The sequence below is a fragment of the Tachysurus vachellii genome, chromosome 18 (genome assembly GCF_030014155.1).
Source record: "Tachysurus vachellii isolate PV-2020 chromosome 18, HZAU_Pvac_v1, whole genome shotgun sequence".
NCBI classification, from domain to species: Eukaryota; Metazoa; Chordata; class Actinopteri; order Siluriformes; family Bagridae; genus Tachysurus; species Tachysurus vachellii.
Window position 1 is genome coordinate 6,844,711 of NC_083477.1, and position 25,997 is coordinate 6,870,707.

A 25,997-nucleotide genomic window follows, 5' to 3' on the forward strand; every position below is an offset into this window, starting at 1 on the left:
CAAACAGTCAGCAAATGACAGATATCTGACAGTTCATCATTGTGACATGTATTTCACAAGATGAGAGCAATGTCCAGAGAGCTGGGGTGTGAAAACTGATCTTTCATCACTTTTGATCATCATGGAGACTCTTGTGTGCAGGATTATCTTCTCTACCCATCGCTTTAGCTTTAACTCATAGAATAGATTTGATGAGAAGAATGTTATATGGTGAATTAGGTTATATTAATGCTTTGGTTCTAATACATTATTGTTTCTATAGGAATAAAATCACAACACACTGACATGTGGTAGACACTAATCTGATCATAAAATGTGTACAATTGTTGATATTGTTTTATGTGAGGACACATTCAGCATTTACATTTGTGCAGTTCCTCTCTAAGATTTTGTCTTATTACTTTCAAGAGAAAAATGGTGATGGAGCAGCTCTTTAAAGCTGTTTGAACGTTATATACTGTATAATATGTATAACACAAACTTGTTTTGTGAACTTTGCAGATTATTTAAAGAAAGAGACTTAACAAAACAGTTGGTAATTATTGTATTGCAGACAATATTTAATAATGCTACAAATTAGATCGTGTTGTATTATATTTGTGAGCAATCATATTAGAGATAACAGCTCAGCTCAGAAAAGATAAATAATAGATCATATTTTAAAAGCACTCTTATTTTTAATTTTTTTTATTGGACGACGAATGGGGGGCACGGTGGCTTAGCATGTTGTTGGTTAGCATGTTCGCCTCACACCTCCAGGGTTGTGGGTTCGATTCCCGCATTGTATGTGTGGAGTTTGCATGTTCTCCCCGTGCCTCGGGGGTTTCCTCCAGGTACTCCGGTTTCCTCCCCCGGTCCAAAGACATGCATGGTGGTTTGATTGGCATCTCTGGAAAAAATTGTTCGTAGTGTGTGATTGCGTGAGTGAATGAGAGTGTGTGTGCCCTGCGATGGGTTGGCACTCCGTCCAGGGTGTAACCTGCCTTGATGCCCGATGACGCCTGAGATCCGAGGTAGTTCGGATAAGCGGTAGAAAATGAGAGTGAGTGAGAAAGTGGACGACGAATCACAGTCTTCAAAAGAATGTGTCATACCTAACCACATCATCTCTAAGATAAAAGTTGTTGTATTTTTGTTGCTCTGAGTTGGTCCTGAATCGCTCTTCAGCTAAGGTTCTTAGTTAAAAATGAATAAGATAACTTAGGAGTTCTCTGAGATCATTCTTAGAATCTTTATGAATAGGGGCCATAGTGATTTCTTTCCTAATGTTCTACTGTTCATCTTTGGGTGAGTCTGTTCCCATGATAACCTCATGTTCCTGTTCTTGGCTGACAGGAGTGGAACCCGATGTGGTCTTCTTCTGCTGTAGCTCATCCACATACTCAAACCAGCCCAACTGGTATCAGTAATCTTGCCATGATGCCTCTAAAGTCTCAGAGATCAAACTTTCCTTCATTCTGATGTTTGATTTAAACATGAACTGATACTCTTGATATGTATCTGTATTAATTTATGCAGTTTGCTGTTGCCATGTGATTGGTTGATTAAATAACAGCATGAACATAGCGTTCATAATAGTGGATTGGAAAAGTAGATGTTGACTCTATATGTATTACTTCATAAGTGGTAGAGTAAAAGGTTTTCTCCTCATGTGATTAACTGAGTGGATTGTGGTGAGATATTATTTTAAGTAATGTCATCATGAGTTTATTTACATTTCAAACAAATTTTTTAGTATTTACTAGTGAACTCTTATTCAGGAGTTTCATGCCTCACAAAAACCAAAAAGCAAAACCTAATGCTCCTTAATTGCTTACATTTAAGTCGAAAACCTCTAAAAAAAAACCACAAAAAAAACCACCAAATCGTAAAACATTTTGCACAATTTCATTTTTTCAGTACTGACAGTACTGTAAAATAATCTCATTTCACAGATCTCCTTGAAAGGCAGAAACATTTCACTTCTCTTCTTCTGTGATGTTCACTCATATGTTTGAATTTGTGCACACTTGCATACCCCAGTTAAGTCAAGAATACTGATTTCATACAGGTATATATTTAGTTAAACAAGTCTCTTTTTTGAGCTGCCACCCCAACTCGATATAGTCTAACCTTCAAACAACCTATTTTAACATCTCCTGCAATTACCTGCAAACAGTAGCAGAATGGTGTAATATAATAGGCCTTGATCATCACTTGCCCATTCTCACTTTTGTAACCTTGTGACTTCTTTATGAACATACACCTTTTTTGCAGACACTACTTTAAATGTATGACCATTATTACCACCATTATTATCTGGATAGCAACATGGCTTATTTTTTTTCTGTCCTGTTCTGGGTTAAGAATCGATTTCTTTATTAACCTCATATTTGCTCCACTTGAGACATTGCAGGCCATTTTGTTACTGTGTAATGGATTTTTACAGTAAGAACGATGTTTCAAGGCTTCCTTTTCAGGTAGGTATGATCAGCAGTCTGGATAAGAATCAAGTAATCCCCACTCACACCGTTATCATTCAGAATCTTGGCTTTCACAGTTTAAGAGAGTAAAGTGAACTGTAGGTGTTTGACACTTCTTAATACCTCTCAGGCTTCAGTGTCTGGGAGCAAGCTCAAGTAAATTGCGTCAGATCCTTGGCATGGCTCCACTTGAGGTTTAAATCGAGTGAGATGCTGCTCACTAAGATTACAGAATAAGATAGAAAGAACTGAAAAGTCACACTTGGTTATCATCTTGAAAGTAACATTCATGTTTTCAGTGAATTTGTGTGCGATGATTTTATCAGTTTTTTGTTTTTTTTTGCTGTTGCCAGATTTAAGACCTGCTCTCTGAGAAGTGGTGGAACAGCTATCGGGTGCTCTAATGGCATGTTGCCTGTTGAGCCATATAAGAGCTAAGAGGACAGGAATGAGGAAGAGCCACATTCTTTTCAACAGTTTACATTTAGTTAGAAATGCTATACACCTTTACACCTGCCTTTCCTCTTCCCCCTCCTTCCTTGACCAACAGTAGTCCAATTTCTGCCAGCACCCTGTAGGTCAACAGTGCCTATGGCGGTTGTTGTTAACCCAGGCCTCGACCGATCCAGTATGGAATTCCCACTGACGATTTGCATGTTTAAATTTGGTACGTTTTATGCTGGATACACTTCCTGAAGCAACCCTTTCTATTTATCTATGCTTGGGACCAGTTCAGAAGTCACTGGCTTGCAACCCCTGTGGCTAGATTGGATGTTGGGCTTCGCTTTTCTTTGAAAAAATCTGGTTTTATTTTATTCACCATTATGTTTTTTTTTTTTTCTCAATACTGGGATGATGTGATGTATATGAATCACATATGGGACAAATCACATCCTTTGTTAATCAGCATTTTATTTCTCTTTTTTATTACAGGACAATCCTGTATTATAAGGGACAGGTTGTGTCACTACTTACAGTGGCAGCATTTAATCATGATTGCAATAGTGTAATCAGTGCATCTGTAATTATAAAAACTAAACAAAGTGAGAGATTTATTGTTCAGTTGGCAAAGGAAGTTTCTCTGCACTCTGTTTCTCTCTGTTGCGCTCTGTCTTGATGTATCTCTGTCCACTTCTCTTTCTGCTTCTCCATATCCTCCCTCTCTTTATCACACCAGAGCATTATCCTCACCTCTTCTACCTGAAAGCTTCTTTTTGCCTTGTTTATTTTCTTCTCTGCTCCTCTTTTCCCTTCTCTACACTGTCCACTGAAACACTTACTCTCTCTTCCTTCTGATAAAACCACCAACACTTTACAGAAATTGTTCTAATATGGTTGGAAATTACACCATGGTGACAATTCACTGATTTACTTCAGAATAGCCTCAATCTCTTTGCTTTTTGTCTCAGAGTTGTTCTAGATATTTTGTCTTTAACTGTTTCTCCTTGATGTTTTTTTCTGGAGCTTCTGGAAAGACTCTTCTGTTTCTTATCAACTTGGTTTAGCTCTTCCATCATCCTAGTCTCCTTCTTCTCTGCTTCTTTTTGAAGTTCTTTTATATTTCTTTTCAGGTTCTCCATCTCCTCCAGCATTTCTTTAAAGTCTTCTTTGACAATTCACTCTTTTCCTTTACAGGAACATCCAACTCTGACATTAGTTCTCTGGCCTTGCTTTCTCTTAGCTGCAGTTCAAAACTCTGTTGTTGTTTCTCCATATGCTGCCTTCTTTTTCATGTTTGAGTACCAGCCTGGATCATCCTGAATTTTTACTTTATTAATATGCTCCACCATACATTCTTCAATATTTAAGATAATCCATGTATCTATACAGTATATACTAGCTATTTATACTCACCAGAGCCACCATTGGTACCTTATATGTATATTATATGATGACTGTAGTGCTTCATAAATAAAGAGACCATTTGTAAAGTTTGTTTCCTGTTCATGTATATAACACCACTCTGTATGATTTTCCAGTGATACAGGAAGTGATGCAGTTCCTGTTGGTTTTTGTTTGATAATACCAAGAACACAATTCTAGTCTAGTGGTCCAAGTTAATCTCTGAGTTGCAGGGGATCTCATCTTCCTTCCAGCACAATAAAGCCTTTATTTCAAACCCTAGTAAGAGCAACACATTCAAACACTACAAGCTCTTAGTATTATTAATATAATGCACTACCTATTATATGTACAATATTTATTTATTTATTCTCACACTTACTCTCCATGTCTCCATCTATCTCTCTAAAAATATATTAAAATATTATACAACAGCCTTGTCATTGCCTATTAAAGGTTTGCACAGAAGCATGGACTGTATACTGGCTTGCTTTTAACTACAGGAAACAGATTGACACATTCAGGAAAATGAGACTAGCACTAGTTTCTGCCTGAAATGACAAATATATTCATTCGCTGCTTTCAACATGACGAAAGTTTTTATCGTAGTTAATCAGCAGATATTACACAAGTACATACAATACATATCACAATGAGGAAGCTTCTCCCAGCCAAAAATAATCGTCCTGTAATTAGCAGAAAACATTTCCAATGGAGGGAATAATTTTCGTCTTCGCTATATGTTTCACAGCAAGTGTACTTCCACGCCAGGGCTATAGCTTTAATCTGGATCTGACAAATTACACAGAGCTTTCAGGACCAGAAGGGAGTTACTTTGGCTTTTCTGTGGACTTTTTTCAAGCAAGGAACCAAGCGTTAGTAGACATCTTATTCATTTTCTTTATAAACATATTTGTGTTTCTGTAACTGTGTAGTCAACATTAATGCAACAAAAAATAGACACACATTATTGGATTTACATATAAGATTGAAACAAGACAACTACTTGAATATTGTCCATGATGATATTTTGCATCTAATGCAATCCTAGGCTTTAATTTGCCCAGTAAGCACATTGGAAAAGTGCCTACAGTTTTGGTATTAAAGCGTCTGCCACCAATGATATGCAGTGTTTTATAAATATTCTGCAAGACCTTTCAGTGAAATTGTATGATTCAATTCAAAATGTGGTTTAGTACTAAACTGTAAACTATAAACTGTATCTTTTCTTGTCACCTTTTGTCACTTTATTATTCCTTTAGCTAAAACTGTGTATATACTGTAGTGCATCTATCTAAAGGTGCAAAAGTCAAGACTACAATCACAGAAACAGAGAAAAGCTATAATTTACTACCCCCTCATTGTTCTGAGCTCCTTGACTTTGAGTAAAACATATTGTGATCTGTTGTAGAGTAAGTGTTATAGTAGGTGCTCCAAGAGATGATGTAGGACCTTCACGTGGCGGATCTGTCTTCCTCTGTCCCTGGAATTCTACAGAACGTCTTGAATGTCAAAAAATGAACTTCGACCAAACAGGTCAACTTTGGCTTTATATAACATTAAAATGATTGATTATTGATTTCAAATAGTAACACATCTATAACCTTCTTTAGGTTTTTACATAAATGCTTCTGTGCGAATGAATATGTAATTCAGAATGATCTTAATTTGTGCATACAACATTTGTAACAATGCACACTGTACAATAAATAATGTCTATTTTAACTGTAATCTTCTGGTGTATATATATTTTTCATAGGTGACGTAAACATCACGTATAACAATATGCTCTTAATGACCTATAAAGCTAACCAGTGGTTCGGAGCCATGGTACGAACCCACAACAACTTTGTCCTGGTGAGCAGAAAAAAATTGTAGCATTCACTTTCGGCTTTTAACGATTAACCAATTTTCTCATAATGACATTTCCATGTGCTGCATATTTAAGTGTTGTTGTTTTTTCTTGCTATGAGACACTTGTTTTCATTTTCATGAATGATTTTTTAAGGTGACCTTAAAATTATGCCTATTTTAAACATACAAAAAACAAAACTTTTACAATATAAAACATTTCGATGTAAATAAAGTAAATGTACTCCAAGGGATCGTCATGATGAAACAGGTTTAAGGAAAGGAAAATTACAAAGGCATCATAGACAATTGTTTGCTTCCAACAGTTTGGAAAATAATATATAGATGTATATAGATGTCAGTTGTTCAGAAATATTTTGCCTTTTACTGTAAATACTCAACATTGTCACTAAGCTGTGTTTTATTTTTTTCTACACAGGCTTGTGCTCCATTATTCCACTGGAATGTGGTTGGGGAAAATGATGAAGCCATGAACACACCAGTGGGAAACTGTCAGCTACTGAACATGCTAACTGGAGAGATAGCAAACTATTCCCCCTGTAGGGGAACTGAAGTGGAGAATAATTACATAAAGAGAAAAAGCTGTAAGAACATGCTAAGACCAGATCTTTGTTAACAGGTGTCCTTTGTTTTCATGTGACCAAATGCTAAAGACTGGGACCCTTGATTGCTTACAACATATCACAAACCATACGACATGCTCCACTCCAACACTCAATTGTTCTTTCTTCTATTTCAGTTAACGACAGACGCTACTGTGAAGCAGGGTTTAGCTCGGACATCACAGAGGTACGAATCCCATTTAACAAAATGCTGATTTTCTAGAAGATTCTACATTTGAGAAGAAATTGGAAATTGTGAATTGGTTCATGAATTTCTGAAAGCTTCATGGTTTTTCACGTGCTTGATATAATTAACTCAATTTTACAGTTCTAGTTCAGTTCTGTTTGGATGGAGTTATGAAAGTAAAATGTGTCTAATAAAGCATTCAATACAGATTCAATCCTTTTTGCTGCTTTAGGATGGTACAGTGATTCTTGGTGCTCCTGGAGGATTTTTCTTCCTAGGTAATAATCATTTCCCATTCGGTGCAGATAGTTATACCAGTATAGCCTTAGCTCTGTTGTAGCCTAGATGAAACTTAAATGGCTGATATATTGCACTTGAACGAAATAAACATTCACATCAAACAGCATTGTTTTAACATAGCTTATAGTTTAAAATTTACACCACAGAGCCAATTTAAACATGTTTTATTTTCTTTTTGTAAGGAGTATAATGATTTCTTTATATATATATATATATATATATATATATATATATATATATATATATATATATATATATATATATATATATATATATATATATATATATATATATATATATATATGGGAAATATATTTGTGGCCCTGGATCACTAGACATTCACCAGCTTGCTAAAATATATGATGGATTATTTCAGCCAGTAAAGCACATTTAAGCTCTTTTTAAGTTTTTAAGTGCTGCTAGCTGCTGTATTATAAATTTCAATCTATTTCAATTGTAATCTGACTTAAATGTACATAACCAAAAAATATACATGGGATGATTTTAAATTTTAACATCTGGTGATGGTCTTGAACTAAGACATGATTCTGAAATAGACTATAAAACATTTATTAATTCACATATTTATACACTTGAGCACAATGTAAAAGTTGTAAAGAAGCCAGATTGTTTTTCAGGCCAGATCATTACTGCATCTCTTCAAAACATCATGTCCAGTGGTAGGACGTTCACTCCAATTCACGACGTAAATGACGAGCGTGCATCATATGAATCCCAAAAGCAGTATGACATTTATCTGGGTAAGACATCAAACAAAAATGTCAACCATGCAATATTCCAGTAATGGGAAATTAATTTTGCTTTTCTGCTCTGACTAAAACTTAAAAAAAAATTTGTTTAGTTGTAAATTTTTTTTTTTTTATTTCTTTCACAGGCTATTCAGTGGCAGTAGGTCATTTCTCTGCTGACACCATCGCAGGTAATATGCTTTTGAATGTTATTACTTTCTTTAAAGGAAATTGTCCTTAGCAGATTTAATTGTGCCTATGGCCTATGTTTCATGATTCTGCTTTGGTTTGTAGACTATGTAGTCAGCGCCCCACTTGACCGAAACTCAGCAGGTTCTGTAAGTACACTCTGATTAATTCTTTCAGATTTTTCCTCAATAAATATCCAAGTGTCTAATCCTAACTGTCTTTTTTGGAGGTCAAAATCTATGACGGAGCTTCTGCACGTATATTCGTCTTCAGACCCGTTACGACTCTAATGGGCTCACAAGTGAGAAATGCCTGTGGTCACTTATTGCTTTCCTTTTTTTTTTTTTACGGCTGATCTTTTTAGAGCCACTTAATAGTGAAGCTGTTTTGGTTTTTGTATGTCCTCCATAGGTAGCTTCCTATTTTGGCCACTGTGTTGCTGTGACCGATGTAAACAATGATGGGTAAATGACATTTATGTCACCAGGAATTCTTAAGAAGTTAATGATTAACAATAAATAAAAATTGACATTAAATAAGGAACATTGTATTGTAAACTTTTTTATTTTACTCTTGTAAAATATTAGCAATATGTAATGAATTTCACCTGATGCATAATTTTAATATAATATACACATGTGACATGTTTTTATACATGTATGTAATACAATATTTATTCCTTATTTTATCAATTAATCATGAATATTTAAGTATGTATTGCTTCAATAGTACACTATGTCTAAAAGCAATAAATTACTTACTTAGTTGATTTTAAGACCTCTTTTTGCATTGGATCGTAATATTCATGCAAGACTTGTGTAATTTTGTGCTCATGCAGGAGGGATGATATCCTGGTAGGTGCTCCTCTCTTTATGGAGCACTTGTCCACTCATAAGCTGCGTGAGGTCGGCCAGGTGTATGTATACCTGCAGAAGGAAGGTTATCACTTCTCCCAAAAGCCTGATCAGACTTTATCAAGCTCACACAGTTACGGACGCTTTGGCATCACCATCGCTCCTTTGGGAGACATTAATTATGATGGCTTTAATGGTAAGGAGCTACTGCTAGCTAGTAATGTATAGCATAACAGAGAGCAACAACTTGAAACCATGCATTTTTGTGGGGCAGGACAACATTAATAAGGTCATTAAAAAGTAATTTTCCCAACCTGTCCCTAAATATGAGCTGGCAGAAATTTAATATTTATCATTTACAAATATTCGTTCATCAGTTACCATGTCATTGAACATTATATTTATTACAATGCTCACAAGAATGAAAAGAAGAAAAAAAAAAACACTTGGTCTTTAGGCTTTTAATTTGGCCTTTCAAAATTCATTTGGCTCAAAAATTTAGGCTCAAAATTCATTTGGCATTCCAACAGCTCATTTTTCCTCTCTACACACATTATTATGTCCATTGGACAAGAAGGACTCCTTCAATGATCTCATTTTTCTCACTTACAGATAACTAGGGCCACACGTGTAAATGTATTAAGCAGGGTTTCAGATGTTCCACTGTCTGTGCCAGCAAAAGCAATTTAGAATCTACATGCTTTCCATGTCATTTGTAATTATGGATTGGTCAAGCATAAATCAACAGGAAACAACAAATGGCAATGTTTCACCAAATAACATCTACATATCATGAATAATATTATAATAAAGCACCTTAAAAATTTCTTACCCTAAATGTGGACACTACTGTATGTTGAAAAGTCCTTTAAGTCCTTAAAAGGCCTCTAAGTGTCTTCACTGAAAGATCAGCTGTGAAAAATACTAAATAATAGAAATGATCTGATTGTAGATGTGGCTGTGGGGGCACCAGGAGCAGGTGATGGTGGTATGGTGTTCATCTATCTGGGACAGAATGATGGTTTGAACCCACAGTATGGGCAAGTCATCAAGAGCCCTTTCCAGTCTCTTGCACCAGCTTTCGGTTTTAGCCTAAGAGGAGGCACAGACATTGACAACAACGGATATCCAGGTTTCTACTATATTCTGAATTTTATCCTTTACTACTAAAATTGATTAAATAGCCAGTAAATATTGGGTTCTTTAAAGTGAAACAGTAACTCAAACAAACATTTTCTTCTCTTGGCTTGAGTTTTGGAAAATTATGCTTCAGTTATTATTCAATTGCTTTTCAACCATCCAGCCAAGATAAGAAGCACTAGAGTTCACTCCTCTACTTAAGGTCAAAGGCTATAGAAGTCACACAAGTTCAAAATCACAGCTGAATGCAGCTTTCAATAAAAGCTTGTCTCATGGGAAACACTGATGGTAGTTTGAGCAACTGGTGGAAGAGAGACAAGTATAAGAAAAGACCATGACCATCAGTTGTGTCTCTTGGGCCTGCAATGGACACATCAATGCTTTCTGACAGACAGCACCTTTGTCTCAGGAGAACTATCCCTAAGAAATAGCAGAGTTGTCCATTAGACACACTTGTTTACTTATAAAAACAAACTAGCCTGATGTTGTTTTGCTAAGATTGAACTGTTTTGTCTAGATTTTCACTTTAGCTTTCTTGCCCTGCAGATGTCATTGTTGGTGCATGGGGAGCAGATAAAGTGGCGATATACAGGTAGGCAGAAAAAAAAAACAACTGAAAAAGCCTAAAAAGATTGGGACTGTTTATTAAAATGCACAGAATTAATTATCTGAATGAATCATTATGTCAACACGTACTGTACATATTTTCTGTACACATTGTATTCTCCAGTTTTGGCCTATCTTGTGGTGTGTGTGTGTGTGTGTGTGTGTGTCCTGAAATGGACTGATATCCTGAACCGAGTGAATTTTCCCTTCTTACATACTTAGCTAAAATGGTTACCGGACAAATAAATTAATAGTTGTGTCATAGAAGCTTCCTCATATGGAAAGTCAGACAAAATTGTTTGTGTGTGTGTCTTTACCAGGTCAAAAGCAGTAGTGATGACTAAAGCCCAGCTTTCCTTCCTCCCTGATTTCCTACAGCCTGATGTAAAATTCTGTCAGCTGCAAGGCAATCCTGTCTCCTGGTAATGATTTAGTACATATTAAGCTTTTTCACACTTTCCCGGTTAGAGAAACCGTTGTGAAACCCTGCTCTGACCTCGTATTGTGGTACCAGACATGTACAGTGTGAACTGTTCAGTGTTAGCAGTACTATCAGATAAGAGGGAAATATGGAGAAAATGAACAAATGCCTGGTCAAGTACATGACAAACGTAATAAGATTAAAAAAAAATTACAAAACTGACAGTTCACCAGTCTGTATCTGTAGTTTGTTTTTTTTAACAGATTGTGTTGATATTGATGTAGAATGCTAGCATCATTTACATACAGTATAGAAAGTATGTCACCAGCCATATTGCCAGCCAGCATCCTGAGTGGTTTCCTCTTCTAGTTCCCAGTCAATGACTTCTGTTTGTCAAGGGTGGAAATAGAAGCACTATAACCACTTTATACATTTTTATCTGACAACTGAGACAAAATGTATAACTCAGTATTTGTTAGGCTCATTGACGTAATGAAAATTTAATGAAGTAAACCATCTCAGTCTGCCAATTGCAATTCTGTCTCTTATTCTACTTTCAGCTTTAATATCATGATGTGCATTAGGGTCTCTGGGTACAGAATACCAGAAGAAATTGGTAAGAATGTCATATTGTACTGTCTCATTCCTGTAAATCTAGCTTCCTGCATAATAAATTGCAATACATCGCTGAAAGCAAATGTAGCAAATTAGATATGAAGTGAATCTCTTTATGAATGTATTAGGACTGTAGCTGATTACAGCTCTAATAGATTATCTTATGTAATATTCAATCATTTTGATTTATTTAAGATATTCTCAGATATTAGCATTAGTACTGCTAATAGAAGTATCGTCGTGTATGATCCTTTTTTATTATTTCTCTACTTAGTCATCTGACTAGCTTAATAACACAAAAAACATTGTAGTAGATAGAACCATGCATTAAAATAAAGGAATTTCACTACTGGGTTCAAGTCATTAGTTTTCTTTGTATAAATTGTCTTTATTCAGTGTTGAATATTGAGCTCCAGCTGGACAAACTGAAGTCAAATGTGGCAAGACGGACCCTCCTGTTGGACTCTCATCAGCCATACAGCCACTTTCAGATCACCATTAAGAGAGAGATGGGAACATATTGTAAAAACTTTACTGCATACCTAGTGGTAGGTTTCTTATAGTAAACCGAATTTATTTTGTATATATTTTATAAGTTTTTATAGTGTTCCAAAAAGTCCAATATATATAAAAGTTTGGTATGTCATTTCTTTAATTATTTATTTTACTTCTTAACCTTTGTAGACAAAAAACTCCTGGTGCTGGGATAGCCACATTTCTGTTGCATGACGCTTTGTGTTGTGTGTTTGTGTGTTGTAGCAAGATTTTAAAAGGCTAGCTTATTTATTTTAATATATATTATATTATATTTATTCTTTATATAACTTTAGCCAGAGTTCAAGGACAAGCTGAGCCCTATCTTTATCTCATTGAGCTACAGCCTGGTGAACACCCATGAAGCAATACTACAAGGACAAAATGCTGTAGTTGGCCAGGTGGGAATTGCATGTCTTATTGAACAGAAATATTCTTTTTACTTTAGTTACAGTAAAAAAAAATCTGTCATCTCTTATGTTCTCCCTCATATATACTGTATATATACAGACACAGATTGTTCTTGACTGTGGTGATGATAACATCTGCATCCCTGAATTGAAGCTTGCGGCCAAGGCGTAAGCATTAAAATCTCTTTAAAAAATATTAATACTTATTTTAATGCCATGATGGATGTAATCCTTGATGTCATCCTTCTGATCTACTCTGACAGGCGAACAGATCCTCTCTTGATCGGGGATGAGAATCCAGCTCTCCTGATCATAACTGCTGAGAATTTTGGTGAAGGAGCATATGAGACAGAACTGTATGTGCATCTTCCACCTCAAACCCACTATCAGGGTGTGCTAAGTGATGAGGAGGTGAGGAGTGTTTCTCTCATGCTTGAAGTGCACTTGGATGTACACCACTAGCCAATGGAAGGAAATACACTCACAGAGAAATGGCTTAACCTTCATATTGTGTTTGGGTTTCTGAAGACCAGATTCCTATCTATTCCACAGTTTCCACAGTTTATCAACTCACTACTAATTATTTTTCACCCTGTAGTTTATTTGCTAATCTTATCACATATAATATTTGTAAATGGTCATGCCCTATATAACATCTGTAAACGGTCATGACCCTCAATAAGAATTTGTTTTCTTTCTTTTTTTAAGTGAATATGATTAAAAATATAGCTTCTTCTATTGCTACGATACCACAAAGCATTCAGTCCTGAAGAATTCCTATGTCAGAAATCTCCCGTAAAGTGTCTATAAAACCTAAAGCCTGTAAATACAACAAAAATGTTTCTGTTATTTGGTTCATTTTGCAGGGCTTTAGTCATCTTCTTTGTGGTCCAAAAAAAGACAATGGTTCTATCATTGTGATGTGTGAACTGGGCAACCCAATGAAACCTAACCAGAAGGTAAAACAGGTCTGATTCATGCTTAGATTAGCTTAACAAATGCTTAGATGCATTTTTCCCCCCAAATCATTTTAGCATACACTTGCTAGAACATACTGCCAATTTTATTTTTGTGTCTCTTTGAACTCTGTTGTAGATCATGGCAGGTCTGTATTTCAGCATGGGTGGATTGGAGGAGGTTGAGACCCACGTGTCCTTCCATTTGCAAATTAAAAGGCAAGAACCTCCTTAAGGCTCAATGTTGCTTGGAAAACCGTTCATAATAATGATCATTCTTCACAGTAGCATGTTATCATTACATTGAAGTGCTAATGATTTTTATTCCAAGATTATAGCAGTATTGCTTGAATGTTTGTTCTACTTCATTAATCACTAGCAAGAACAGTCTGAACCCAGACAGCAACGTGGTGGAAGTGAAGATCAATGTTCAGGCTGTGGCTTTGCTGGAAATGCGGGGGTGAGTGAGTTTAGTTTGAGCTTCTTGTTCTTCAAATGTGATGGCTGCGTTTTTTGTTTTTTTGTTGTTGACGCACCTACTGTAGCACTGCAGTTTAGTGTATGAAATTCACTGCACAAGTATATTCATTAATGTGAATGTTATTTTTAATGTGACTCGTAAGAATCTGACCTAGGGATGCTTTGCTGGTAGAGCTAGCAGATTGTAGTTAAGAAGTATTTTAATTTTATTTATCTTCTCATTTGCAGAGTCTCCTCTCCTTCCGAGTTTGTCCTGCCAATTGCCAAATGGGAACCAAAAGACTCCCTAAAGAATTTGGATGATGTGGGCCCACTTGTAGAGCATGTTTATGAGGTGTCACAGAATGTGCAGTACACTATCTTTTTCCATGTAGCAAATCTGTTCAGTTTTGCAGGGCTGTTTATTGTCATCACCAAGAATTTCAAAACCATAAAATATAAAATCAGGTATCTACATTGTCAAACATGTTTTCCCCAAATCTCAGGGTTTCTTCACCTTACAAAATCAAAATAGAAGGTGGATTGACTAGGTGTGAATGTGTGTGTGAATGTCTGATTTCTTGTGGTAGAGTGGAATCCCATCAGCACTGCATTCTCCACTGTTTCACATATAGGTCCCAAATCCACCTCTACCCAGACCAGCATGAAGTAGTTCCTGAAGATAAATGAGCAAACACGTTCAATTATTAAAATGGTTTTAAGTAATGAACATAGTAAACATCCCGTTGCATTGATTCTAGTTCCCAGTTCCTCCAGGACTGCCTTACACTCTTAGAAAAAGAAGTTCCCGCCTGCACTATGTTGGGTTCTTTGGTTTGTTCTTTCCTTAATTTTTCTATGGAGAACCATACAACAGAATATTTTAGGAAGAGTCCTTTCAGAAAAGTATTATTCAGTGGGTCTTTGTATAGTTAAGGGCTCTTATCTTTCTAGTATGGGGATGCAATTTGAACCCTTTATAATCACTTATAAAATTCTACATTGAACCTTTTAGAAAGTTCCATGGCAACACGTTTTTATTATACGTTACATTATACGTTTTTATTTCAAGACGGTAGAAATGCCATCGAGGGATTGCTCTGCATAAGGGCCTCTGCCAAATACTCTAAATGTAACATACTCTGTATGGATTATATAGGCCTAATGGGTTCTGTTTATAGAAATGGATTCGAAATATAATAGGTTTCAATCAATTAGTCAACATGTCCCCTATGATTTTGAGGAAACCATTTGAGGTGCAACATTTTGACATGTTTTGCATCTTTTCTAAGGATTATTTGGTTTACTAATGACTTTTTGAATCGGAATAGAAACTCTGACACCAGAGTCCTGCTTAGTCGAACGTGCACAGATAATAATACAGATTCTGCCCTTTGGCTAAGTTAAAGCCAAGTGTTGTTAATGTTGATATATCATTGTTCTGTGTGTTACAGACAATGTTTTTGTCTAATTTATGCTGTTGTGATAGTTAATATAGAACTTACACATGCTCCTTTGTGCTGTCAGTTAAGGAACAAAGGGCCCAGCACAGTCAAGGTGAAGCTGGAGCTACGTTTCCCAGTAGAGCAGAATGGCACTTATCTGCTCTATGTGTTCAGCAACGCTTCAGAGGAACTTCTGAAGTGCCACACAGACCGTTCTCAGATCGATCCGTTTAGGGTAAGAGTGCCACCTGCTGGCCAGAATATATAACGCATGATACATTTTAATTTAATTCAGATATTTTCTGTTTATTATCGTTTCAGGTTTATAATGCATTAGAATTTAATACCCTTTTTGACTTGATATAAGTTTTTTGTATTGTCACATTTAATTTTCCCTTTTGAATCCTAATTAATATAAATGTCATATCTTTACATTTTTAATTGAAACTCACCCTTATGTCACTTCATCACTTATCCCTAATAAAGAGCAATCAGTTTTTGGGAATTTCTTTTTTTAATGCTGTGTCAGAGATACATGTGATCTTCACTGCTGTCCAGTTCTGTAAGATAATGAAGGTTTTGCCCTCAAGAGGGGTATCTTTTCTTTATATAACTAAGTTGCATATTTTTTCTTTGTCATTAGTGTGATTGCTTAATCTCTGGCACAGAAGAAATAGAAATTGATAGAAATAGACAGTATGCACATTGGTTTATGATTTCACCAGGGATCCATTTAAATCAAAATAACAATCCCATAAGGATCCTATGTATGACAGCAACTCTACAAACTACAATACAATTATATATCTACACACACACACACACACACACACACACACACACACACACATATAATGCATATATATAACACAGGATGATTCTCAGTTTCTTGTTAATACCTGTCTGCGCTCTTCCTGTTTTTATCCATAGCTTGAGACATCAGAGTTTATTAATACAACTAATGATCCTGTTCATCATTTTAACAAACGGGAGGTGGAGGAGCTGGAACAGGAGGACCAGGAGCTGCCTGAGTATCCTAACAGAGCAACTGTGCATGTGGTAAGGACATGTTAACTGTGTTACTCAGACAGAACTCACAGAAAACAAATATTTTGGGTGGAGATTTTTTTCCAGATGTATGATGATGACAGGTTTAGGAAGTCAAAAGGGTCCAAACAACCTGGTGCCTTTGTAAGTTTAAAAACTCAGCTTTCTTGAAATGAATGACTATAATTGGTGTAGTTACAAAGCCATACCATCAGATGGGGCTATTGTCTGAAAATTCAAAAATCACCTCCTACAGCATACCAAACATTGTAGATAAAACTGTGAATTGTTTGTGTTTGACTATAAGATTATATTAATTGCTTATTTCTATGTTTAAATAACATTGCAATAAATGGCAATTTTCTGTTCCTTGAGAGAGCCTATGCCAAGCTTAAAACACTGCAAATAAATACAGCTCCTGTTTAAATGTAACAGGATTGAAACTGTATATTATAAAAAGTAAACAGTAAAAATGCATTATTGTTCTACTCATTTTAATCATTTAAAATAATACATTGTCACATGCAATAATATTCAGCTGCAGGCCCGAATAATTGAGGACAAGTTACTACCTGAAAACCAAGTCTCATTATTGTCAACACCTCCTGCTGAGAAAAGCCCCTAGGTGTACATACAGCCTGGTAGAACAGAAACGCCTGATTTGGCAAATCCCATGGGTGGATTAAAGCTTCAATCCAGGCAATGTTCCAGGCACCTGCTTCTGGGCAGAGCCGTATATAGATCTTGCTGGGCAATGTCCTATTATGGGTTAATGCAAAAGCCTCCTGTTGGGCAAAGTTCTGTATTGGGTTTTGTCCTGCTTCTGGCAAAGGCACACTGTGGTTAAAGCCCAGTTTGGAGCCTTCTGCTGGCTTAAGTCCTATGAAGAGCAGAAGCCCCTTGTTAGGCATTGCGTATGTTGGGCACAAGCCACTGGTCGCTACCTAAATTCCATGTAGGTTACAAGGTCCGAAAACTAATATGGTCAACCAGGGACTAAAGCTTGTTTGTCTAAGGACAAATACCATTGGTTGGGAGAAGCCCCTGGTTCACCAGAAGCCTCCCAATGGGCAAAACCTTATATTGGACAGAAACCCCTAGCTGGGAAGAGCCTCATGTTAGGTAAAGCCCTTGGTTGAACAAAGCCCCATGCTGGGCAATGTCCCTGTGTGGGCAAAAGCCTCTGCTTACTCAAAGGCCTCCCAGTGAGCAAAACCCTTCTAGACAAAAGTATTAAAATATTTTAAGTTTTAGAGTTTTAGAGAATACCCACAGTAAAACCCAAAGGAGACAGATTTTCAAATATCCAAAAAAGAAAACACAGGAAACCTGACGCACTTTTTAGAAGCTCCTATTGGTTAGATATCACTAGTTTGAATCATTATGATGTGACAGTCGTCTGAGATTAGGAGTCCAAGAGAGCGAAACTGGGATTGCTCGCTGAGTGGACAGATGGAAATTCTCTCCGTTCCTCTCTACCCTGTTTTTCACAGCTAGAAATTCATGGGCATCTGTGAACTCTTGTATGTGAAAGAAGGCAGGTTCCTCTAAGTGTTATTCTGCCCTATTATGCAATGTGACCGGCAGTTGCACTTGCCTGCCTTCACGTGTCTCTGAAGAAGCCAGGTTACGTTAACCCTCACCCTTCCTGGTTAATAGCTATTGGATAATAGGGGTGAGCTGACGGGAGCTTGGGAATTGGTTAAATTAGGAAGACAGTGGGGAAAAAAAGCTTTATTTATTTATTTATTTATTTATTTACTTTTAATGTCCATAGTGTTTGAATAATCATTTGAAAGATCATTTTGATACTGAATTACCTAAAAAAAGAATATATATTTATATATATATATATATATATATATATATATATATATATATATATATATATATATATATTCACACTTACAAAAACTGCATACTTACATTAAATGTCATTTTGTGAAAAACATTTGAGCAATTGTATGAAATTGTATATCTTTTTTTTTTTTTTTTTTTACCAGAGGACAATAAAATGACACTACTGAAATGTTTTGTCATGTCACACTCCACAGTAGTGGCGCATGTGCTGTGGTGATGTAACAATAAAAGTGACTTGACTTGACTTGAATAGTGATTAATTATTTAATGACTTAGGGATTAGCACACACTTACACAAATGTTGATATCTTCAAAGTAAATGGTGTAGAGATTCATTAGCATCTAAAATATGAAGGTATCATCTTTAACCATAAAATCCTATATAAGGTTCTACAGTACATGCAAACAGAGCGAAAAACTTCACACACTGAAAGCCAATAGTGTCTTGACTAATTTTATAGCAGACTTTTGGTTATAAATTTATTCATTTTTTTTTATACTGATTGAAAGTTTATATCCATTCCGCTGGCAGACTGGAACGCCAGTCTACTGGAAAATGAAAGTGAAAATTGCCTGTGTAAGGTACAGTGAGTAGCCTTATTTCTGTCTCGGTTTAGAATTGCTCTACTGAGCCTTGTGTGGTGTTCAACTGTGAGGCTCCAGAACTACAGAGAGATGCAAGAGCCATTGTAAGAGTGGCAGCACGCTTGTGTGTTAATCACTTCTTACAGGTGAGAAAATCACAAACATGTTTACATCAGTTTTCATTTTGGTTTCAATTCAGGGTGGTTAAATTCCCACTTGTAAAAAGAAAACGTTAATTCATTTAAAAAAAACAAACAAACAAAAAAAAACAGTACTGCTCAGGTTCACTTTAAAATGAATTTAATTATTCTAATACTAAGCTGGTGGTTAAAGCTGATAAAATGATTGAGATGACTCTAATATAAAAAATGGATTTATATATTTATTTTTATATAAATTTTATATCTTAAATTTACTTGGAATTAATTTCTTAATATTTTCAGATGCCTTACAGGTATGTGAACTATGTCCTCTTGTCCACTGCTCACTATGAGGTAGTGAGCATGCTGTCCAAGATCCAGCCAAGCATCTTGCCTAGTGGACAAGCAGAGGTAAGCACGTATAATTCTAAGTATGCACAAAATGTATTTATATTTTCAGTAAATACAATCTGATTTCCCAATCCTGGTATAACGGATTCAGTGAAAAGTATGTAAGAAAAGACCTGTGCTCTGTATTAGACAAACACCAGTGTGGTTTGGAGGCGTCCTGATGGTTCAGAGGATGTGCCACTGTGGTGGATTGTGGTGTCCATAATTGCTGGCCTTCTCCTCTTAGCTTTGCTGAGCATCATCTTCTGGAAGGTAAATATATGATGTAAACTCTAGAGGATGCAACACAGTAACAACATACGGAGATCATTAGCAAATGGTCCATATTTATGATTGCGCATGTCCTGCAGCTCGAACCGGTGTCTTAAAGACTTCTGTTTTGCAGATTGGATTTTTCAAGCGCAACCGTCCACCAACTGACGATGACAGCGACGACACAAGTCATAAGCTGAGAGAAGAAGAATCACAATATGCAGATGTCTCAAACACTAGTCCTGAAAATGATTAAAGAAAATACTAAGCTTTTTACCAAATGGTACATTTTATTGTGTAATGTGTGGGCTGCTGTTCAAAAGTGTGTGAACCCTGCATGTTGCCAAGTTTTTTCCCCACGATGTTGCTGAATTCTCCATTCTGATTCGTCAGAATCTTAATTCATTAAATTTCTATACCCTCAGCTCAGACAGTAGATATAATCCCAATGCAAATCACAGATTTATATCAATGTGATCATTGTAATGCATTTTAGTAATAACAACATATGCAGTATGGTGGACATGTTTTGGGTTTTTTTTTTATGTTTTTGAGTCTGTAATAATAGTCAGAGGCTAAATTAGTTAGTGTTGGCAAACTGATGTAGTATAACAAGAATGAAACACTTCAGGATGTGCTGTTACTTGAAAATAATCAACTTTGTGATGGTAACAGTAACTCTTCTCACAGAACAACCAATAAAACAATATTGAACTCAATTTTCCAAGTCATTGTTTTTAAAAACATTTTCATATTAATATTAATATTCACACTTTACATATACATTTTTTTTAATATTACACTCATATATATTTGTTACTTGTAATAATGAAGGGAAAACTGCACACTTACATGAAATGTCATTATGTGTATCGTATGAAATTGTATATCTTTTTATATACAAGGCCGATAAAATGACACTACTGAATTTTTGTCATGTCACTCCCCAGTAGTGGTTAATAGCTCTTATGACTTAGGGAGTAGCACACACTCACACAAATGTTGATATCTTCAAAGTAAATGGTGTAGAGATTCATTAGCAACTAAAACATGAAGGTGTTATCTTCAACCATGAAAACCCTATATAAGGTTCTACATGCACAGCGAAAAACTTCTCACACCTTTAAGTTACATTTATAGCATTGAGCATACGCACGCTCTCATCCAGAGCGACTTACATTTGAGTGTGTGTAATGTGTGCCCTGAGGGTTAAGGGCCTTACTCAGGGGCCCAACAGTGTCAGCCTGTCAGTCGTGGGACTCGAACTCACAACCTTTTGATTGGGAGTCCAGTGCCTTAACCATTAAGCTACCAAGTAAGTTAGCTGAGCCTTGTATATTTCAAAAAAGGTTCGTATTCGTTTTACTGTACAATAAAATAACTCGGATTAATTTCACATAAGAAGAATGTACTGTATAAATTAGACAGTAAAGCTATTAAAACAATTAGGAATTTAACAGCAGAGGGCGCGTGAGAGTACGGGAGCGCGCCTGCCTGCTCCTGAACGTCTGCGCGCGCACAACCTCCCTCCCCGCACAGGACAATAGAGGCGCGGAGAAAGGAAGGGAAAGGAAAGGAAGGGAAGGGAAGGGAAGGGAAGGGAAGGGGGCAGAGTGGGCATCTCCGGACCAGCACTTCTCTGTGCCTCATCCAGAGAAGTAAACATGGACGAATGGGCGCCTCGGGCACTTCTGTGATGTTGCTGTAAGAATGCCGCCGCCGCGGATTTCCCGAATCTTCGCCTTTACGCTTCTGTTGTGCGGCGTTTGGCTGAAATCCGCAGCGCAGCGTGGAGCATTTGGTGAGTTGTTCAGCTCCACTTTCTGAGATCTCGGGTCTTGTATCGGTAACGCGGTGTGTGCGCGAACACCGAGAGCCATTTTTGATCTTGAATGAACTCAGGAATTACGCATGAACTTTGTTGTGGATTAAAGTTAAGATCATTTAAATAAAAATGCTTCCTCGGAGCTTGACTTTAAACAGGGTTCAGGATGTTGTTCATCTGAGCTTCTGGGTGAGGGTCAGATTTTTCATGATCATCTATCAATCACAGATTTGATTTCATTTTGTAGAACTGACTTACATCCCTGCATGCAGTGTAAAAATGTAGAGCAAACAGCAAACAACATGGATTTACAGTAAACTTCTAGACATCTATACATAGCACAAAAGAACACAATAATCCTGTAGATCTGATCATTTGGCTAAGACTTTTTGATGCAGTTCAACTCATGTGAAGGTTAAGGGCCTTGTTTAAAAGGACACGAAGATTGCAGTATTGTGGTGCTGGGATTTGAACACACAACCTTCTCCTCTGTAACTAAACTGACCCACTAGCTTAACTTGCTTACAGTGACATTACAAGCCACTTCAACCACTGAATTTACTTGCACTTAATGATTTTTATTGAATCAGAGCATTCTAGTAGTCCAATGTGGACCACTGGCTAGTAAATTAATGTAAAACCATTTTATTTTTGCATTAGTATGTAAAATTACGAATGTGAAAATAAACAAAATGCTTTAAAAGTGTCTGAGTCATTGGGCTTTAAATTGAAAATGATTTGAAAATAAATAACAATTACAATTCTATGACTTGTTAATAAAATGCAAATTAGTTTGTAAAGACCAAGAGTCGAAAAATCAAATAAGATTTTTGACATAAAATGTGTCCAAACTCAAGTAAACTACTTCACAATACTTTCAGTTCAGAATTCAACTCAGTTGAAAAGCTCTTGAAAACTTGTGTATGTTTTTAAATGGTTAAAAGTGTAACATGATTAAATATCCTGATTTTAACCTTCCTAAAGCTTCACACAAGCTTTCGTTATGGATCGTCATGAAACCGTCTTGTTCGTCTTTGTACTTTGATTTAACATCATCCAACACGTTCATATCCAAGCGCATACATGTACATTTTCCCACTCGAAAAGTTTGTACCATATTTTATCATGTCTATTATTCGGTGGGATTCAGTTAAAGACAAACATTGTTGGAACTTTATCTGCATCCACTGAGCTGCCTCAAAAAAACACCCAATCCATGCCTCTGGATTTATAGGGTTGTTTTCTTCAATACTTTAGCAATGCTATTGCTATAGTAATGTTTCAATATTTTTTGTGTGTTAAGTCTAAGCTCTGTCCAAAATCATAGTTTTACGCTAAAAATCATATCCATTATTATTCATTCATTCACTCATTTTCTACCGCTTATCCGAACTACCTTGGGTCACGGGGAGCCTGTGCCTATCTCAGGCGTCATCGGGCATCAAGGCAGGATACACCCTGGACAGAGTGCCAACCCATCGCAGGGCACACACACACACACTCATTCACTCATGCAATCACACACTACAGACAATTTTCCAGAGATGCCAATCAACCTACCATGCATGTCTTTGGACCGGGGGAGGAAACCGGAGTACTCGGAGGAAACCCCCGAGGCACAGGGAGAAACTTGCAAACTCCACACACACAAGGTGGAGGCGGGAATCGAACCCCGACCACTAAGCCACCGTGCCCCCCTTATTATTATTATTATTATTATTATTATTATTATTATTATTATTATATTGCAACAGTGCAATCATGCTGATGCTGCTGTGTTTCATTGGATAAATTATTTTGAGAATGTGAGTGTGTAGTATCTATCTTAATAAAATATCTAGTATCTAGTATACTTGTTGCTTTAATCATTAAGCACTGAGTCATTTTTTGAGGCGCTGGCCCCCCCAGTTCAGTCTGTCGGAGTTGTTTGTGTAAACTCTTTGCAGGAACTCTTTGCTTCCGCAGGGACATTAGGGGAATATTAATGTGATCCATGAGCCTTTTCTCTGCCTCCACTCTGTTTTTCTCTCTCCATGAGCCTATGGCAGGCGATGCTTCTGTGACTCATTTGCTTGCGGTTGCACATGCCACAAAAGTAACCGCCGGCTCTTCCTAAACGCAAGGACTCTCAGCCTCTGATATTTTGCCCCAATCCTTTGAAATCTTTTCTAGTTTTTAGGCATTGAGTGAATTTTTACATTTGTTAGTTATAAACTTGTAATTGCTAGTTTATCGTTTCGAACAGTTTTCATCTTATTACACACGTACAATGACGTTTGTTGTCGGTTATTGGAAAAAAACACCCAAACAACAGTGTAAAATTTTGACGTTTAATTAAATGATAGTGGAATTTCATCCATCGGATTAACAAACATTCTCTGCGGTCAAGGACGTTGGATTTTGTAGGTTAAGTAGGTGTTATTTTATATGTTGGTGTTACACAGTGCTGAGTAGTTGCTTTTTTTCCAAATCAAAGAAGTGTACAAAGTATTTTAAGTTCATTGTTACTGTTTAATGCCGCAGACATTTCAGCTCTGGTTTCTGTTCTGTTGTTCAGTTACTAATGAAACTACTGAATTTTGGCTAAGTTTTAGACACTGGAATTTTACTACTTTTATAACTCAATCTTCTGTGGTTTTGCTGCAGGCATGATCAGTCCCTCCAGGATTCTGTGATTTTGCGATCACAGAATTGAACACAACCAAAGGCCGCAAAATTTCATGTGTCGAATATGAGTACAGCTATCTCAGAAAGTAATTATCTTCACTGGTAGGAGTTTAAAAGAAGAATCCTGAGTTTGCGATTTTCAATCACAATAACAAATTTTGCAAAAATTTACAGCAAAATCAAACATTTTTACTGCAGCGAATTACACAAAACTTGGAAATCCTGGAGGGAAGGATTGATACTTCATGATACTTCAGTCTGCTTTCTTTGACAGTTTATATTCTTTGGAGAAAAAGGAAGGAACTGCAGCCGATGTTATATGTCATAATTTGTTAGCTGTATGTGTATATTTAAAAAAAAAAAAAAAAACCCTGAACAGAGGTTGAAGGTATCTTAAGTCTTTAACCTAGAGAACAAGTGGTAATGTATTCATCGATAGAGACTTAAAAGCACTGTTATACGTCGCTCTGGATAAGGGGGTCTGCCAAATGCTGTAAATGTAAATGTAAGTTGTAATGTATGAAAATGTTTTGTTGAAAAGCAACTTTTTGAATAGACACAATTTTAATAAATCTTAGACTAACAGCAGTTTCTGGAAACCAATTCCAGATAAGGAGCCCAACTGGTGCATATTTAGTCACGGGTACATGCCTTCTGAAGCTTTAATGACATGATGCCCTGTTTAAATTGCCCAGGAATCAGCCATGTGCATGTGCATAGTGAGGGAACATTATTATATTGTAATATAAATCAGCAGAAAAGCTATTTTACATTATTTTATTAGCATTAGGACACATTGATTTCTCTTCTGGTGGCAAAGGAAAAGATACGGCATCTTAATTTTGAGCTAATTAATGTTATGGAAATTATAATTGTAAATGAATGTTATGGAAATATGTTTGGAAATGCAGATATTTTGCATATGTAGACATTTGCAGCATTTGGCTGATATCTTATCCAGAGGGAATTATTTATACAGATGTGCAGCAGAGGTTTAAGGTCCTTGCTCAAGGGCCCAAGAGTGGCAGCTTGGTGGTCCTGGGATTTGAATTCACACAACCTACCAATCATTAGTCCAACACCTTAACCACTGAGCCTCCAATTCTAGTTTGTGATTATTTTAGTTTGTAACTTCTGCTACTTACAATAACACAATCTTGTAGTTTAGCTCGTTTTAGATCATTTTGATGTTAGTTACACTGTTTTTTCAGTACTGCACTTAGTTATGCATGTGTGCTGTCAACTATTACTAGTAAGATCCATGTTATAATAACATTATTAAACCATAATTAAACATAAATAAATTTACTGTCCTATATCTCATCAATGTATTTGGGGCTTTGATGTCAGGTTCTTTTTTTTATTTATTTATTTTTTTTTTGCAAAGTCTTGTGCAGATGCACAGTGCCTGAGTCATCTAGTAATGTGTGAAACAGGGTTATTCTTGGCTTTTTTGTCATCTCATGGCAAGCCCTTGGCCGTCCTAATCGTGCTGACACCCAACTCAGCCTCCTCTGTGTTCTGCGTTTGCACGAAAGCCTGCAGAGGAAAAGCCAGTTCTGGATTA

At 36.4% G+C, this 25,997-nt stretch overlaps 2 protein-coding genes across 2 annotated transcripts in view; both read left to right on the top strand.

Annotated features, from left to right (window-relative positions):
• Nucleotides 1-4,960: 4,960 nt before the first annotated feature.
• On the top strand, nt 4,961-20,657 carry itga2b (integrin, alpha 2b). Its single transcript, XM_060892820.1, has 30 exons — nt 4,961-5,179; nt 5,716-5,840; nt 6,064-6,161; nt 6,595-6,760; nt 6,916-6,965; nt 7,198-7,243; nt 7,904-8,026; nt 8,161-8,205; nt 8,309-8,352; nt 8,433-8,504; nt 8,615-8,667; nt 9,042-9,253; nt 10,010-10,189; nt 10,744-10,789; nt 11,124-11,225; nt 11,785-11,840; nt 12,236-12,387; nt 12,670-12,774; nt 12,884-12,951; nt 13,047-13,194; nt 13,650-13,742; nt 13,879-13,958; nt 14,119-14,199; nt 14,448-14,553; nt 15,726-15,878; nt 16,574-16,702; nt 19,168-19,281; nt 19,579-19,686; nt 19,816-19,938; nt 20,072-20,657. The coding sequence occupies exons 1-30, from the start codon at nt 5,016-5,018 to the stop codon at nt 20,192-20,194; spliced, it is 3,165 nt and encodes a 1,054-aa protein (XP_060748803.1). The 5' UTR covers nt 4,961-5,015; the 3' UTR covers nt 20,195-20,657.
• An 892-nt stretch (nt 20,658-21,549) lies between these two features.
• fam171a2a (family with sequence similarity 171 member A2a) overlaps nt 21,550-25,997 on the top strand; it is a 40,849-nt gene continuing 36,401 nt past the window's right edge. Inside the window, exon 1 of the mRNA XM_060893226.1 lies at nt 21,550-21,739. Within this exon, the coding sequence (XP_060749209.1) occupies nt 21,649-21,739 (91 nt within the window). The 5' untranslated portion in view covers nt 21,550-21,648. The remainder of the gene's footprint in view (nt 21,740-25,997) is intronic.

What these genes read in the sequence shown, in the direction of transcription:
- itga2b (XM_060892820.1), top strand. Translation starts at nt 5,016, where the DNA reads ATGGAGGGAATAATTTTCGTCTTCGCTATATGTTTCACAGCAAGTGTA. An exon ending in CAGAATACCAGAAGAAATTG is followed by an intron (nt 11,841 to 12,235) that starts GTAAGAATGTCA and finishes GTCTTTATTCAG; the next exon opens with TGTTGAATATTGAGCTCCAG. An exon ending in CTCAGATCGATCCGTTTAGG is followed by an intron (nt 15,879 to 16,573) that starts GTAAGAGTGCCA and finishes TTTTATCCATAG; the next exon opens with CTTGAGACATCAGAGTTTAT.